Source organism: Crocodylus porosus, unplaced genomic scaffold (assembly GCF_001723895.1).
Source record: "Crocodylus porosus isolate Cpor-Errol unplaced genomic scaffold, CroPor_comp1, whole genome shotgun sequence".
Classification (NCBI taxonomy): domain Eukaryota; kingdom Metazoa; phylum Chordata; order Crocodylia; family Crocodylidae; genus Crocodylus; species Crocodylus porosus.
Window position 1 is genome coordinate 18,317,235 of NW_017728917.1, and position 17,728 is coordinate 18,334,962.

The 17,728-nt window shown below is 46.7% G+C and overlaps 1 protein-coding gene across 4 annotated transcripts in view; it reads right to left on the bottom strand.

Moving 5' to 3' along the window:
- Positions 1–403: 403 nt before the first annotated feature.
- The window catches only part of CHCHD6 (coiled-coil-helix-coiled-coil-helix domain containing 6), a 144,466-nt gene continuing 127,141 nt past the window's right edge, over positions 404–17,728 (bottom strand). For all 4 annotated transcript variants that reach the window (XM_019536824.1, XM_019536825.1, XM_019536826.1 and 1 more), the window contains one exon: positions 404–963. In XM_019536824.1, the coding sequence (XP_019392369.1) occupies positions 940–963 (24 nt within the window). In that variant the 3' untranslated portion in view covers positions 404–939. The remainder of the gene's footprint in view (positions 964–17,728) is intronic.

The following is a 17,728-nucleotide window of genomic DNA, read 5'->3' on the forward strand; positions in this document are numbered from 1 at the left end:
TTGGATGCAACAGTAGTATGGCTCCTCACTCCACAGAGAGGGCACAAAGGAACAAAGCTGGGGGGGGCAAGGAGAGTTCACAGCAAGGGAAGGGACACTGCAAGGGAGGACGATTGAGATTCTGCACTGGACAAGGGAAGCTGTTTTGCAACATGATTCACCAGGGCTAGTCCTTTTTCAGCTAGGACTTTGTGCCCTTCCAGGTTCTTTCAAATATACCCAAGTCATTCAGCCCTTGGATGGAGATAAATGAGGAGAACTTTAATTTAGGAACTGCGACTGGAAGTTTCTCTTTTCCCAACACTTCTTAGGAGTCGCCAGATTCCAGCTGTTGGCAGGGGCAGGAGGGTGGAAACAGGAGTTCTCGGACTTGCAGGAGAAAGCATCTCATGCCACACATGGGGACCATTAAACACTTTATTGTTCTTTGGAGGGAGCCTTGCAAGGGAAGGAATGTGCCTCCTGGTGTTACAAACAGGAGCATGCTAGGAACAGTTAATCCTAACAAGCAGGTCAAGGTTACTTCCCTGAATATTTCAGATTCCTTTCTCTGGAGCACAAGGACAAAGGCAACAGCTCGTGAAAGACTGGGTGAGCAAAACCAAAGTTAGTACAAGGGTGATGGGCCTTGCGTTAGGTGGCTTCTATGTGACAAACCAGACTGTGGCCACTTGTGTTCATGGGCATCCTGTTCGCAATGATGGAATTAAAAAAAGATGAAGCACATTTCCCAGTTCAGTGCTGCTCTCCCCAAACCCTCCCTCCCCCCAACTTCAAACACATCCATTGAGACCATTACATGCGGGCATTTAGAAGAGGAATCATGTCATTTTCATGGACTGCTATGGACAGAAGGCACCGAGTTTGATCTGTGTATATCCAAGGACGACAATGGGCTTCTGTGGTCCCTGTGCTCTGCTCTTTCGCAGCTGCTGGAATTTATCCGTAATTCACTAGAAGTTCCTGGGGAAGGAGACAAAAGGGGGAGAGGTTGCTGGTTAGTTATATAGCTGCTGGGCACCACACGCTTCCTGTTCTGAAACGATGTGCAACATGAACTGAGAGAGAGATAACAGGAGAAATGGACCATCCCTCAGAGGTTCATCTGACATTATTGGCTACAAATCACAATGAGATGCATCATGAATGGATGCATATCAAAAGCATGGTGGGAGGCAACAGTCATTCCAATACTCAAACTGGGTAAGCCAATCGATGACCCAGGAAGCTACAGGCCAATATCCTTTGCACAACCTACAAACTCCTAGAACGTATCATCTTCAGGAGAATCAGCCCTTTTATCAAGCCAGTGATACTCAATGAATAAGTGGGATTCTGGTCTAAGCGAAGCTGCTGAAACTAAGTTTTGGCCCTTGCAATATATAAATCAAGGCTGGTTTTCAGAAAAAATCCAAGACTGGTGCAACCTCCGTAGACCTGTCAACAGCCTACGACATGGTCTGGATTAACGGTCAGATGCTGAACTTCACAAACATTATATGCTGCCACCAAACACTACACCCAATATGGACAATGCTGAGTAATAGGCGGCTACATGTCCGCCTGGGTGACAGCTTGCCCTGGTTACCAAGCAATGGACTGCCACAAGGCTCAGTACTCACACCAACACTTTTTAATGTATACCATCTTGAATGAGGACCTGAATATCATAAAGGAATATTTTCAGAAATGGAGTCAAGCCAAATCCCCACAAAACAGTCACTGCATTCCATCTTGATAACAAAAATGCTAAGCATACCCCAAAGGTATCTTTTTGTGGCAAACACTGTGCAGCACAGCCCCACTCTGTCTTATCTCAGAGCTGAGTTGGATTGTACATTAACCTTCTGTGACCACCTAAAGAAGATAGCTGCCAAGATGATAAGGGTCAATTTGGTCCAGAAACTGGGATGCACAAGTTGCGGAGCATCAGCAGCAGTACTACAGACATCAGTGCTGGCCCTTGCATACTCCATAGCCCAGTACTGAGCACCGGTATGGATCAGAAGCAGTCACACTCAACTTGTTGACATCCAAATATACTCTGCAATGCAGCGCATCGCTGGGGCCTTCAAGCCAACCCCAACATGTCTGCCACACATGACCCCTCCACTTGACCACTGAGGCAGAATCTCTACGGGAAGTCCAGTGAATTAAGGAAAACGAACATCTCCTCATCCACCAGGACCGCAACAATGCCCCTCACCATTACCTAAAGTTGCTCAAACCCTTCTGGATCCACGTGCTTAATCTTCAACAATATGACTTCAACCCTGATGAAGCTTGGAAAACCAAATGGAGCTCACAGGAAGTCCCAATTAAACATCTTGTGATCGAACCAATGGAGAAGGTTCTTGGCTTTGATCTGCAATGCTCCTGGGTAACTCTAAACCGTATCCACACAAACCATGGGAGATGCAGATTTGGGGTGCACCAATAAGAGATTTTTTGGACTGTTACCGATCGCCGATTTTTAACGAGCCATATCGGCCGATACCAATCTGATTCCGATATGCAGCCTGACAGCTTGGAGAGCAACATCAGTCCCCCACGGTGAGGTAAGATCGAGTCCCGCACAGTCAGTCCCCCCACTGCAAGGCTGCGCTCCTGGCCACATGCATGCTGCGGCTGTGCACATGTATGTGGGATTTATTGGCCACGTGAGCCAAAAAAAGCCAATAGCCAATGCTCTCAATTTTCCTTATATTAGTGTCAATCCGATATAGGACTGATCTATCAGTGCACCACTAATGTGGATGATACTTGATGCACAAATGGAAAGTGACAAACTCTCCAGTGTACATCTGTGGTCACCCAGAACAGACCATGGAACATATAATGACTCAGTGCATGATCCACAAATATGAAGGAAGTATCACAGTGATACACTATGCTGCTCCTGATGCCATTGTCTGGCTCAGCCACCTAAATGTTAAATTATAGTTACTGTTCTGTATCTACATCGGCCATATGAAATAAGATGATGACAGTGAGATGCAAGGGACATCAAGTCCCCTGAAGCTTCCAAATGGAAGCAGCAGCACAATCCAGAGTAATGAAACAGCCCCTTGCTCCTTCTCTGGCTTGTCCAAACCAGGAGAAACCCACCTCAGCTTGCAGGGCTGTAAAGGAACTTTCCCAGGGAGGGAAGTTAAAATCGCACTGCTTCCTCAAGAAACACTGTCACTCTACAGGGTAGCCCTCAGAAGCAGCACTGAAGTTTCCCCTGCTCCATCCCAAGTAAAGCTGACACTGGTTTGAAAAGGGACAGAGCTAATCTCACCTGTTCACTTGCTCCAAAGCTCACTTTCCTGGATCACCACCTCTTCTTGTTGATGTAGTGTTAGAGCTAGGATTCCCACTCAGACAAGAAAGGATTACTTCCCTCCCAGACCACACCACACAACTCTCAGTCTCTGGTTCAGGGAAATGCCAGCAAGGGACTCCAACCAGACCACATCAAGTCTCAATGATTCGTCCCTTAGCATAAGCGATGCAAGGAACAGCTAGCTAGATGGTGGTCATCCCTTGTGGTGTCCATGCCCCCAAGCTGACAGCCTCTTCCCCCTCTGCTAGGGGAGCTAGAAGACCGTGGTAACACCTCTTTGACAGACCTCTCTCATAATAGGATGGAGTGGGGAGGTTAGACATGGTTGGACTGGTCTCCTTTCTGGGAGTCCAGGTCCCACAGGTGGTAAGGCTGACTCTGAGGACAAGTGGAACAGCCTACAACCACCCCTGGCTCAAACAACCTGAGAAGCCTGAAGGAAAGTAGCCTTTAATGACAAGGTTTAAGGATTTCAGTAAGAAGCAGGAGGCCTCCAGCCTCAGACTGTCGTCATCCTACTGTAAGGAAGGACGAGCTCACATGTGAGAGCTCTTCCCTGGGACTGAGTCAACATAGGCCACAAAAGGCCTACGCCAATAACCTACATCAGGAGAGAGGCTATAGGCAAACAGAAAGAGACGTTTTAGTCTCTCTGTCGGGCAAGTCCCAGACCTGACTTTGTACTTTGAATCGACTTGCTCACTCCCCCAGCTCAGCAGGGTTTGTGGCACTTTCCTCAATTCCTGAGGAAGAAATAAGCCCTGCATAACAGCCTGAGCACGTGCCCGCGCGCACACCCGCACCCTCCTTCCACCTGACACTCCGAGCAGGACCACCAGGGTGGAAACACCCTGCACTTCTTCCAGACAGCGTGACATGAGGTAGAGAAAATAGAAATGGAGAGTCCCGGGGGCCACCCACACTCCCAGAAAGGTTTGAGGGATTTTGTCCGCTGTGTATCAGAAAATGAGCCTCAAACACCAAAGCACAACAGCCCTATTTGCCTCGGGCCCAGAGGAATCTCTCTGTTCTGTGGTCAACGTGCCTGTGAAGCCTGACACTCCACTGCTTATGCCTCCAGGTCTTACTCAGAGCCAGAGGTAAAAAGGAGACTTCCAGGCTGTTCGTGTTGTTTGCAGGACATGCCACAACCTCTCCTCACATTCGTTTTCCTTCCTCTGTTCTCACCTCTAACTTTAAGGATAGCAGATGTCTCCCAACAGGAGCTCCCATCTTTTCCCACCGCAGTGGAAGGGGACAGAGTGGACACCACGTGCCACCCAGTCTTCTGCCCAGTGATTGTGGGGCTTGTGTGGTACCAATCAAGCCAATATTTCTAAATTCAGCTAAAGTCTGAAGGACTCAGAATCATTCCTTCATAAAAGCCAGTTGCCAGCTATATCAACGTGACCCTTTGTACAAAGGGCACCTTTGATGATTAACAGCCAAGGTTCCTGGCATTCGATACCAGTTCAAAAGCTGGACAGTCATCTCCCATGAATCACCATCAGTGTATCACCAAGCTGCACTATAAGGAGAACTGCACTGGGGGATCCTGCTATGACACTAGTTTCCCTCCTCCTCATCACTAGAGCAAGGCAGAAGGAATCCATCCACATTGAAAGACCTTTGCTAAAGCCTGCAACAGAAAGGGCGCTGCCTGACTCCTGGTTCATGGGCTCACACAGAGCAAATCACCTTACCTGGTGGGCTTCCTTGTGGAAACCCCCCTCTTTCCTGCAAATGCTCAGAATGGGGCCCATTATAGGAATGCTATCACTGTGCTGGATAATTCAATTGACAGCTGCTGATGCCACTGCAGGAGTACAATCAGTAACAGGTTCGTCTCTGCTGGCCAAGGCACCTGTCAGGGTAGTTATCTGGTCTGTATGTCCTGTGCATCCCAAGCATGGTCCCCTCTCTAACAATGAGCTGGAGGACGCTCCTAAGGATGCGAGGATAAAGAGAAAATTATTTGCCAAATGATTTAGTCAAAGCTTCTCTGGAAATCTGTCGAATAAGTCATCAATATTACTTGACCAGCTCTAATTTCCAAGGTAATTTTTCTCATCGTTAGTGACTTAGAGTTTTGCATCGAGCAGCGCATTTAAAAAACTCCAATACTCTTCCTTCAAAATGTAATGAGCGGAGCCACAGAGAGTTGCAATCAATTTCACAATAAAATAACATGGTGGGCTTGTGCTCTAGCATTTAACTTTGGCGTCGAGGAATGCTGCATTCTTTGAAAGAGCCACTGTGGCTCATGCTCACTGATTAACCCTTAAATGATCCTTCAGAACTCAAAAGCCACTCTTCCTCACTATTAGTTGTGATAACAAGCTGTTAACTTTATTTGTTTTTACTTGATCGGAGAAAGATAAATTAGCCAGCACTTCCTGATGAAAATCAAGGACTTCCAACCTTGACTTATTTATGCATCCCTAGGGAAGGCATCAACCTAGAGAATGCCACGCCTTTTTAGTGCTGAAACACTGATATCCATCTCATTTTGGAAGAGTAAGCCCCACTGAAGCCTCTAACACAGCAAGCATCTGACCCCAAAGCCAATGGAGTATGGAAAGGAGTTAAACACCTGCTTCCTGCCATGCCGTGCACATCAGGGAAAGTTTCTGTGAACAAAGGCCGAGGATGATGGCACTATCAATCAGCCTAGGCTGCTCCCAATGGGGGCTGGATACTATTACATCTAAGATCAACACGCACAAGATGCAGTGACTAATTAATTTTTCTCCCTTCCTAAAGGGCATATTTTGCTCATGAAGGTTATGGGACTGGCCCTCCTTGGGAACTGAAGTGCTCTCAGCACACAGCTGACTGCATAGAGAAGCCTGCCTGTCACAGCTGTTCCCACTTCAGCTGCTTGGTGCTGAGACTCAGCCCCCCCACCAGCCCCCCAAGCATTTACCAAGCTAGCACAGACCATTACCATCCTGTCTCCACTAAAGGCTGGTGCTTGATGCTTCAAAGGAATATCAGGAAGTTCTAACATGCTTAGGCTCAATTTATAATGAAAGTAAAAGACCCAGTGGAGCATATGGTTAGCTGATGTATGTGCCACTACCTTCCCCTGGATGGAATTAAATGCATGTCACAAACTCCATGCTGCTTGCAGCTAACACTGGGACTACTGCTTTTGGGGTCAGAGAGCAGCGCTCCATCTCACTCACACTACCCGGCTCCTAGCAGCCCCAGTGTACTGCACAGTGGAAGCCATGGAGATCCAGGGGCCTGTGACAAGATCAAATACTCACGATGGGAGACTAATTGAAAAGGTCTTGCTTACCCCAATGCTTGGAGGTGCTGTCTGGTTGATTCACATATTGCATGCGGCTCTGTGCGTCTAAAACTAAACTCATACTTTAATAGACCTGTTTATGGACCCAAAACCCACCACCAAGACTGGCATCAGCTGATTTATTTGTTACACTTGCAGCAGGGATGCCAGGGACCAAAGAGGCCTGGAACTGAACTGCCAAACCCCTCACTCTTAGTAGGGGCAGTTTGTGCTAACACACCTCACTTATAGCTAGAGGACCTGAGTCTCCAGGGCTGCCAATGGAGCATAACATGAGCAGAAGCAAGTTTCTCACAGCTACAATTCTAGTGCAGTTGGGAATCTGTCCAGTACCAAGGGACATTTTGGCTGAAGAGGCATCTGTCCATCTCCCCCTCACCTCGCCCGGTATGCAGGCATCTGAGTTGCTAACCCATGACTTCACCGCTATGAGGCTTTGCCCTTGAGCTAACAGCAGCAAGAATCAGCCGACTGCGAGACTGCCGCAATCTGTCATGTCGCTGCAGCTGCGCAGAAGCGAATGGCACTCCAGGCCAGAATTTATCAGGGCAGCAAGGAAGGGGCAGGCTCTGTAATCATTTAAGATTCAGAAAATTCATACTTTGTGAAGACAGAACCAACTGGAACCTGGGGTGGCTCTGCCCAGATATGGGGGAACCAGGGCTCTCCTGACTGGCTCTGGTACTGACACTGGGAAAGGTTAATCCAACCACAAGGTTCTCCTGCGCTGCTCCACGGCCTTCCTCCCTTCTGCTCCCTACCCAGTGTCACGGCTCACCTAAGATCACCTAGCCAGCATGAAGAACCTCCTCCCTACTTTGCCCTATCCAACCAGGCCAAGGCCTCAGCTGGGGAGGCATCCCCCATTGAAAGCCCAAACCCTGCAGACCTTCATCCTCCAGTGGCTTGTCAGAGATGGTGTCCGACAAGCCGTGCTGCACAGGGTGCAGCCTATCTATATGCTCAGCCTTTAATTCTGTGTCGCAGCAGCCAGCGCTGCAGGTCACCTCTACTGGACAACGTTGCACATTCACGTTAAAATTTCTTGCAGCATGCAAAAGTCATGGCACTGAACACAGCATGCACAGCCTAAAATTAAAAACAGATGCCCTGCCCTGCTCAACAACTTGCTTGAGGGGGTGCAGGGAGGGTCACTGGAAGAGCTGGAACTCGAGCTCCAGAGATGCTGGTGCTCAGGCCAGACCTCCCCATGGTAGTACCAATATCCACATTCTCTTGCCTTAACCCACCAGGACTGCCCAAGTGTTTTTTCCACCTTTCTTAATTAGGAAGGGACATTCAGGAAAATACTGAAAAAACCTGCCAGCTCCACAGTGGGCTTTCTAGGCCTTTTAATGCTCCTATAGGTTGAAGCATTTTGCTGCTGGACTATTAGCACCTCCAACTGTTTTCAGAAACATTTTGGTCGCTCTGGTTTAAAGTATGCTGCAGGTATGTTCTGGTTATGTGCAATTTGTATTGTTGCATTCGGTGTGTAGGAGCAGCTGTGCTCACTAATAGATCACAGCAGTTCTACACCCCACAGTTATTGCACAAAAACTCTTCTCTTCCCATTTCATCCTTCAGGATAACATATAGGCCAAGGGTACTAGGGGAGGCCTACTGTCTTTGGGTTTGGAATTACAGTGGGCAGAAGCATATTTAAGCACCAATAAAAACTGCTCATTCAATAAGCTACCAGTAGATTTCTGCTTTCCCATCCTCTGTTCTACAGATTGTTTCTAGCAGCCTTGAAGAGGCAGAGGGAGAACTCAACCAATTAGATTTTGGTCTACCCCCTCCCCCCCCAGGAGCTATGGGCATCCAAACCCTAATTGATGATCTCATGGAAACCCCTAAAATATACAAGGGGGTTCACAGGGAAGCCAGAGAGCACAGCAGCCCTCATTGGCTTCCTCAGCCTGGCTTTGATTAGGGAGGTGGAAAAAGAAAGAACAGAAGTCTTGTCTATTTATTCCTTTTATTGCTTCCTTCGACCCAACAGTCTGGAAGCACTGTTTGCTTTGCTTTGCCACTACATCTCCTACCGCCTGTGAACTACTGGAAGACGGAGTAATTCACTAGCTCCACTAATCTCTAGCTGTTCTGAGACTCACCTGTTTGTTCATGCATTATAACATATTGATTTCCACGGGACAATCGCTCTGATCATTGTTCTAGCCCAGAAAGAGCCCTAGTCATTAGGCCTGCTTTATAGGAAATGGTTTTTCCACTGGCTGAGAGTCTCCACAATTTCCATCAAGCTGCAGATAAACCATCCCTGCTTGGGGTCCAGCTTCCCAACAAAGTTAGTAGCCACAGCAAAGCCCCATGAGCAGCAACAGACGTCCTGTTCAGTTCCATCCATTTTTGGTGGGACCTGGAAAACGCTAGGGGCAGGAGGGACAAATCTAAGTCCGCAAAGGGCCACTCGTGACAGGAGGGTGACTAATTCATTGGTATAATTATTGAGGACAGTGTCTTTGTTAATTAACTGGATTTCACCTTGTCCTTACCATTTGGAAAGGCAAGACTGACATTACCAGGGACTGCCAGGCAGACTTCACCTACCTCAGCAAGGAGAAAAAGAATGAAGCAATTTCCTTCAGAAGCCCTGCCTTGCTCTTCGCACATCACCAAGCGGCTTGTAGAAAGCACATCCCAGAGTTAAAATAATGGTCCCCCCTGCCCCAATAGATTACTAGAAGCATGTGAACAGCAGGTCCCTTGCTAATTAGCCCAGTCCCTGGGTGCTCATAGGCAATCATGCAGCTCAAGAATGGCTACCTTTATGCTTCTCCCACACCAGAGCCCCAAATGAGGAAAAAAACTCTTTTACAACATGTCCCAGGAGAGAAGGGCACAGCCAAATACAAGGGATGGATGGGTACTGGTAGGGTACTGCTTCTACTGATGCACTTCACTCCTCATCTGTGCCCACATCCTCTCAGGTCTCTACCAAGGAACCTCAATCTATTTCCCAGTCTTGATCTAATATCGAGCTCCACCCCCAAAGCCTGCATGTTTGCTCCTGACCCGAAGCCTCACCTGCTCTCTCCCCCACTCTGCCAAAGCATCTTGTTTCCAGAACTCGAGGAAGAGTTGCCAAATAACACTGGATTTCACTAGTGTCCAAATGTTTCACAACAGGGACAAGCATTTGCTATTAAATAAGGCTGAGATCAAATTTCTCTGAAACTCAGGCCACATTTGAGGCTAAGGCTCCCAAGATTAAATGCTAGTGCATTGGCCACCTACACCGCTTTGTTTCAAGAAGTGTGACAATACCTCAATAGGCACTTGATTAAAAACTGTGATGTTCTTGCTCCTTCTTTTCTTTGGCCTCTGCAGGAATCCTGCCTTGGGTCAGAGGGGCAGACTTCACCCCACGCAGTCAGAGGTGGGAAAAATCACAGCTACTGTCATTTGTTCTGCCAAGCGCCCAGCTGCTTTCAAAATCTCTATCAGTAAAAATAATCACCACTGTGGCTGGACTTTCCCCTCGCTCTCCCAGATGCCAGCACACATCTATATAGTTGGAGACAGTCCTGCTTTGAGCAGGGGATTGGACTAGATGACCTCCCAAGGTCCCTTTCTTACCTCATTTTCTATGATCTCTGGCCAGCAGAAGCCCAAGTCCAAGGCTGCTCCTCACAGTTCATCACAGGTTTTTCCTTAACACTCAGCAAGTATTAATACTATACCTCAGCAGAGGAAGATGGCATGTAACCACCACTGTGCACTGCCCTGGTCTCCAGTGCAAGGAAATGGCTCTGCTTTTTGTTCAAGACTGCTTTAAAATGCATTTTCCGCTAAGGCTGTGACCTCTCTCTCTGCGACCAACACAATGATTTCACCTTGGGGGAGAATGACATGCCGCCATACACACTACAACATCTACCCTATAAATGCAGCAACACACCTTGCAGAAGTGAACTGAAAGAAAAGAATTCACAGGCGGAGGAGAAAACACCGGATGCTTTTCTCAACTGCAACTGGAATAACCCTGTGTATTCCTGAAGCTTGAAGTTTAGACCGCAGGAGGGATGAAGGAGTCCAGAGGGACTACAATGTTTTCTAAAGCAGAATAACAAATAAACTGGTACAAATTCTATTCCAGGTTTCTGTGGATTAAAAGGAACTTCACCTGCATTTACAGCTAATAATGGATACCCACCACGAAGGATGCTATAAAATCCCAACTCTAGAGCCAAAAAAGGTCATGGACTAACAGTACCTAACTTCACTCACAAAAACAAACAACCTAAATGCTTTAGAAAATTAAGGCCCAGTAGTGCCAATGCTGTTCCAGGCGTAGAAGGTGTCAGCAGATGCAGGGGGGAGAAATTACTATGTTACTGAATTCTGCCCAGAGCTCATCTCACCAGGCATATATGACAATGTCAAAACTTGTTTATGTTTTAGTTCCTCCCCCAACTACAACCACCAGAGTTGGCAAATGGAAGCAGGAGCTGGAAATTAAAAGAAAAGGAAAGGAAAGCCACCAAAAATCCTACCTGGGCTGTTATTACCCTACCAGTAAATGGGAATATTCAACTGTTTCAACAGGAGGCCAAAAGATTTAGTAAACAGTCAGAAAGCAGCTCCAACTTTTTGGATTACAGGTATCATAGAAATGCAAACCATGCAGTAAGGGATAGTATAAAACAAGACATCAGTAAAGTTCACCTCTGGAAGAATTAGAACCAACCCAGCCAACAATTCCTTCATACTGTACTGGTAGAGACAGCTGACCTGGCACCAAGAGATGGAAACAGCACTGGTTGTGAAGCCAGGGTTTGGATGTGTGAATTCACAGTGTCGATGTTTACTTAGGTCTCCTTCCCTCCAGTGAAACTTATACAAATAGAAAAGAGTACAGAAGGCAAACAATGGAGATGCAAGCATCAAACAGGGAGGAATTCTTCTCAGGATCAGATACCCCACAGATCCCTCTGGATTGAAGTTCATGAGCTGATATATTCAGTGTTGCAAAATAATTTTAGATTGTATGCCGGGACTATCAGGAGTACCCCACCTGAGCTATCCTTGCAGATGCACTGTATCCTTTGCTAAATGCCTCTGGCAAAAACATAGCAATGCATTAAAAAGGTAGCTAGACAGCACATTACCTTCCTTACAAGTCTGGCCCAAGAAAACATGCATCACCCAGCAGACAAGCAAGTAAAACAGAAGAAATTTGTAGGAAGTTTAAATAGGAGCAACAGGGTGAAAGCAAATAATGCAGAAGCCAAGTGTAGGAATGTGCAAATAGTCTGGCTCAGCAGATAAGGCCTGAAAGCAGGACTTGAAGACCTGAACTCTATGAACATCCTTCTCCTCAAACTAGTAGGGAAAACCATGGACCTCTGCGAAGGGATCCTTTAAATAAATGGTTTCCATGACTCATGCAAATACCATCTGTCTGAGCAATCACTAACAACAAGGCACTATCCTCTAACCAGATGCTGAGATTAGAGATCCTGTCTACGTTTAACCATTCAGAGACAAACCCACAGCAATCTGTCCACTGATTCCCAATCTGAATATCAGGAATATCCAGAGAACAAGATTTCTTAGGGCATTAAGGCACCAGGCAATTGTGATGAGAACCAAACTTTGATAAAAACTGATTAATCCACTTTGATCTGGGGCCAAACCTGGACAAGACATGATCTCCCCTAAAGTAGTGTCATCTTGATAAAGCATCAACACCCTTAGCCTGGCCTTCTGTATCCTTAGGAGCATCAGGTCCCACTCACATATTCTTAACCCCGACACTCAAGGCTCTGAACTACAATCACTGGCTGGAAAAGCAAAGCAACAAGATGCTTATCATCTTCAAGGCTGTTGACCCTGCTCCTTAATGACCTGCAGAAGGTGTTCAGAAGTCGACTTTCCCTTCAATTTCTGTTGATCATCACCATTTCTCATCCCAGATCCACATCCTTTCTTTGCACAGCTTGTCAGTCCAGTCTTTTCTCCCTCCCCCCCACCCCACTTTTATGGTAGCTTTGTGATTTTGGTGATTGTAAAAATGAAGATATGTTTGTAACAGCCAGACCTGCATACAGTGCGAGCAGCTGCTGTATGTGCATCACTATGGCCCAGCTCTGGCACCACGCCTCTGTCCTAAACCTCAGCATCATCTGCTATGTCATAGGTCTGGGAATTTCCTTCACAGAGATTATGGGTTTTGCCAAGCCATGCAACTGATCTCTAACATACAGAGAAGTCAGGTTTGTCTAGCACCTAAAGAGCACGTGTGGAGTTAGGATTCCTACATCCTATTTCTAACACTCCAACTAACTTCAGGGAGTAACTTTAGGTACAAGTCTGCATCTCAGTTCCTGCCTGTGAACTAAGAACACTGCATGGACCCCACTCTCCAAGGATGGGGCAAGTAACTAATGCTTGCTGAAGTGCGATAATCATTAGCTAGCGAAAGATGCTGGAGACAGGCAAAGTCCTCTTGTCACTTATTGCCCCTGCATAATTTGAGTGCAGACTTCAGAGAAGAAAAGACAGTGCAACAGCCTGCTGTAATATCTACCCCCTTTCTGCTTTGTTTTAGATAGACTGCTGCAGTAGTGAGACAATCTCTAATCTCCCGTCTAGTGCAGGGGTAACATTTCCCCATGCTGGGTAAGGCCCACTCCCTGTCTACCCCAGTCGCCTATGCCAAGAACACACACACACACACACACACACACACACGGAAAAATGACTTTCTTCAATATCCCTCTTCTATGCCTAATTCTATTTTGGTTTGTTGATAGAGTGAAATTCCACCCAGCAGCATTATAAGCTCAACTGGCTTTATTTGTTTTACAGTTCACATTTTCATTAAGCTGTTGCCATTCAGCAGCCAGTAATTTTATTTGTATGATAGCCATATTCATCTTGCTCTTACGGGGGCTGAAGTCGCACTCCCTTCCTCTTGGCAGGGAGGATGGGTGTCGGCAGCTGGGGAAGTGATGGGGATAAGGCAGGCATCTCTCTGCAGGTTTGTCAGGAATGTAACCTTCTCTACTCACTTCCTTAAAGGGCCCACCCCCGCTTGCTAGGAGTCAGAATAAACAGGCCAGAGGTGAATCAGAGATATTTTACACAGAGGCATTAATTCAACTACACAAGCATGACAGCAGGAGCTGAAATGCCCTCTGAGCAGTATTGACCCCTTCAGATCACTGCAATAACAACCCTGCAGCACTGCGCTTACCTACAGAGCTGTTTCAGAATTTATCCCAGCCTCAACTGTAGTACTCACGGGCCAGGTTTTTAAATGCATTTAGGTGCCTCTCACTGATTCTTAAATACCTTTAAAAACCCAGCCCCAGGTGCCTCCAGACCTGTTTACATCACAAGGGAAGGCTGATGGTCCCCCTGGTGCCACTCTCAGGTTCGATGGTCTCCTGGTGAGGTGACAGCGCTACAGATAGCAATAACAGACAGTTTCTGTCATGCCTTGTGATATGAAAAAGCTGACAAATGAGACTGTAACAGATGAATAAGCTGCTGCTTTCTAAATCTGCATCTTTGGGGAGAGGAGCCAGTACTCCCACACATTTCGTTTACTTAACCTTCCCTTTCCACAGCATCAAGGAGCCAGGAAAGACGGTAACCTGGGTTCCCTTACTGGAACATGAAGAATTGGCATCCAGGAGAGAAAACACGATAAAATGACTGCATTGGGTTGCTGTTTTGGGCAGAATACAGGAACCTGAATTGAACAGGTAAGCCAGATCCATATTAGTTTAAAAAAAAAAAAAAAAAAAAAGCCATAGATATAGCTGGTGGATGCCCAGCTAGCCCATCACATGCACACACACAGTTGGCTACAAACACAAAAGTTATTGTTGTTCATGACTACTGCAAAGGTTTTGTTCTAAAAAGGCTAAGTGCTATTTGAAAAAAAGGCACAGACTGTTCGACCACCTTGAACGCAGGTCGAAGTAGGTTAAAAGGAGGACAGTGACCTTGCAGAGAAACATTTTTGTTCTCCAGCTTTCTGCCTCCTCTTGCCCATGTTCAATCCAAGCCTGTTGTCCAAGATTCAGTCCTTTAGAACTAGGGGACATAAAATGAACCATCATGGGGACTGGTAGCTTAATTCAGTTCAAAAGGGGATTGGACCAACTCTTGGAATAAAAGGTCCATCCATAAGTACCGAATATGGTAGACACAAATGCAGCTGCTGAATCAAGACTTCTTAAACCTCTGAACATTGGAAGCTACAATGGGAGAGGAGAAGAGCATGAGAAATTCTGTACAGACCCTGTTCACCCTCCATTTCAGCATGGCTCTGCCACTGTGCAAGACGGCACATGGGGCTAGATGGACCTATGGTCTGACTCGGTAAATGGCATCACTTCTGTTCCTACGAGTATTTCCTCAGCTCATTTCCCTACCCCCAACCTCAAATGTGGCACTTTCTGTAGGAACTGGGATAGAGCAGGCCCCAGTAAGTCACCAGGGCTTGCTAATTATTTCTCCCTTTCACCACTGCAAACTTCCAACCCCGGCTTCACGTCAGAGAGGAGACCCACTGCCATCTGTCTCAGCCGCGCTGAAATGTTTACCTGGAATAGTTTAAAATATATAAGAGACTAGGAAAGAAAGCGATGCTTTATAAATGTGAGGTACGTTTGTCTTGTGGACACGGCACTGGCAAAAGGATTTTTTTTTTTTTATTTAATTTGACAAATGGCGCTGGTCGCATCTTGTAATTTCCCTCACTGTGGAGCGTGTCTGTTCATGATAGATACCAGCGCAGCTGCTTGGGTGTCCGTTTATCTGCTGGAAAAGTATTGTCTGTTTGGAACCAACTCATCCCAAAACAGAAACCCCAGAGGGTGGGGGGAGAGAGAGGAGGGGGCCAAGGAGCTGTTGACTGGGAATATATTCATGCTTCTGATGTAAAGGCTCTGGCAAGGAAAAAGCATCATGCTTTAGCTAAGCCACCTCCCTTTCTCACCTGGCTCAGACCATTCCTTACCAAGAGTCCCAGCACCTTATGTCCCTCCCACAAAGGATCAATCATTTGAATATGTTAATATTAATACTTAATAGCTACAGCATGGCTGCGTACAGAAGCCTCACTATCAGGACTCAGGCGCTGGATTTGTGCAAATATATAGGAACGCTCAGTTCCCACACAAGAGCCAAATAAGGCAGCAAAGAGATGGCAAGGGAGAAGGTAGACCGTCAACATTTACTCGGAGTAGATGCTGTGCTTGGTCAGAGCATAGGGCCACTAACCTGGGATCCTGTGACCCAGAGTAGCAGAAAGCAGAGGAAAAAGTACATACAGATAGGGCCTGTCTAGAGTGACCTGTCTCCATTTCCAGTTCCCTTACAGCTTTCAGCAAATAAAGCTTTAGAAAGCCTAATTTGGAGCTTGCAGCTCTGTTTTGTTCTCATGAGAATGCTATCCATCTCAACTTACCTGAGCAACTAAATGAAGTAAAATTAACCACGGCTAACTTAACAGAGACTGCAGTATTTGTAACTGGTCCCACGCATGAAACAAGGAGTTAAAACACATAAAGCACTGGCTTTAGCCCAGTGCGACTTATGTCCCCATCATGTATGTGAATGAGTAGGTTCTTAAAAGGATGGTTCCTCTGCTTCCCAGTTCACCAGACCTCAGACAGCATTGACCAGGGCCCATCAGAAGCAAGGCACTGTATTAGGGAAAGTAACACTGAAACCAGACAGTCCTTGCTCACCACTCAGTCTACAGAGAAAACAATCATCATAAAAATAAAAGAAAGCCCAGCACTGAGAGGACACGGTGGCCATTTGATTTGCAGAGAGCCTGCTCCATTTTGTCCCACTCCACTTACTGCAGTGTTTGAACAGGCTATCTGCTCCCCTTTCATGAGCACCGCAGTGGCTGTTTCTCCAGAGCTGCCCATCATTTCCTTATCAAGTGGGAAAAACCAAAGGATCACTAGAGACGCAGCTCAGGCTCGCTGAGATTTCACTCTCTCAGTGGGTTGTAAATGCCCCTATAATGTTGGCTTTTTTAATCTTGTGTTATTATTACCTGCAGCTGCCATTCAGTCTGCAGAGAATAAAAGTACCAAGGCTTTCAAGGCCTGCACAATGACTCTGAGCATTTGCCAGCGATTGGACAAACAATGCTGCCGTGTTTCAGCTTTATTGGAAACCTTTATGTTGTGGGAGTCGGGCTGCATGCATCCCCCTGGGCGGGCAGTGCAGGGGCGTGAGTGTGCGCCGATGAATTCATCTGCGATTTCAGGAACGGTGACATGAATGCATGTGTATGCTGGCCTGGGCGTCCAGCTGTGCCACTCCATGGGGCGATTGAGGGACATAAATACAGGGCTGGCAGGCCAGCTGGCCCTCTCTGCAGGTCTACTGGGAGGCACAAAGAGGAGTACACCTTCTTTCACGAATGTGCATAGCCATGTATACGTGTTGCCAATTCCTATGATTTTACCATAAATCTGGTGATATTTTGTGCATTTGAAGGAGGAAAAACTCCCCAATCCCTGGGTCCAGGTGTCCTGCTATTGGATGAAGATCTCAGCAGTTCTTTAAAAACAGAAATGTCTTTGGCCCTCATGTTTGTGAGGCAGCAGTGTGGCACTTTAAGGGCACAGATGTCCAAGATGCTTTGAAGGCCTTACAGATTTGGGGGTTCTTCACGGGTTTTTTTGGGCAGGATTCCTGGCAATGTAATGCCTGCATCTGACACTACACAAGTGCACGCATGTGCAGATTATACATTATCTATCATATGAGCAGGAGACTCAGTGTATCCCCTGCAAGCATTTGAAAAAAATTTGGAGACTGGCTTTACGAATAGCAGTAGCATAGTGAGCAGGGGCAGCAGCCTTGGGGGTTGCCTTGAGAGGGGGTTTGAGCAAGAATTACCAAGCCTGAGCTTTAATGCCTGTTTATCAATCAGTGATGCCAGTGCTCCACGAAGTGAACTTGACATTCCCCTCCACTCCCCAGGTACTAATACTTTATAGAGGACAAAATATACAGTTCAAATGCAGTCCCTGGTCAAGCTGAAAGTGAAACTGGGAAAGGGTGTAGGAAATGAGCAC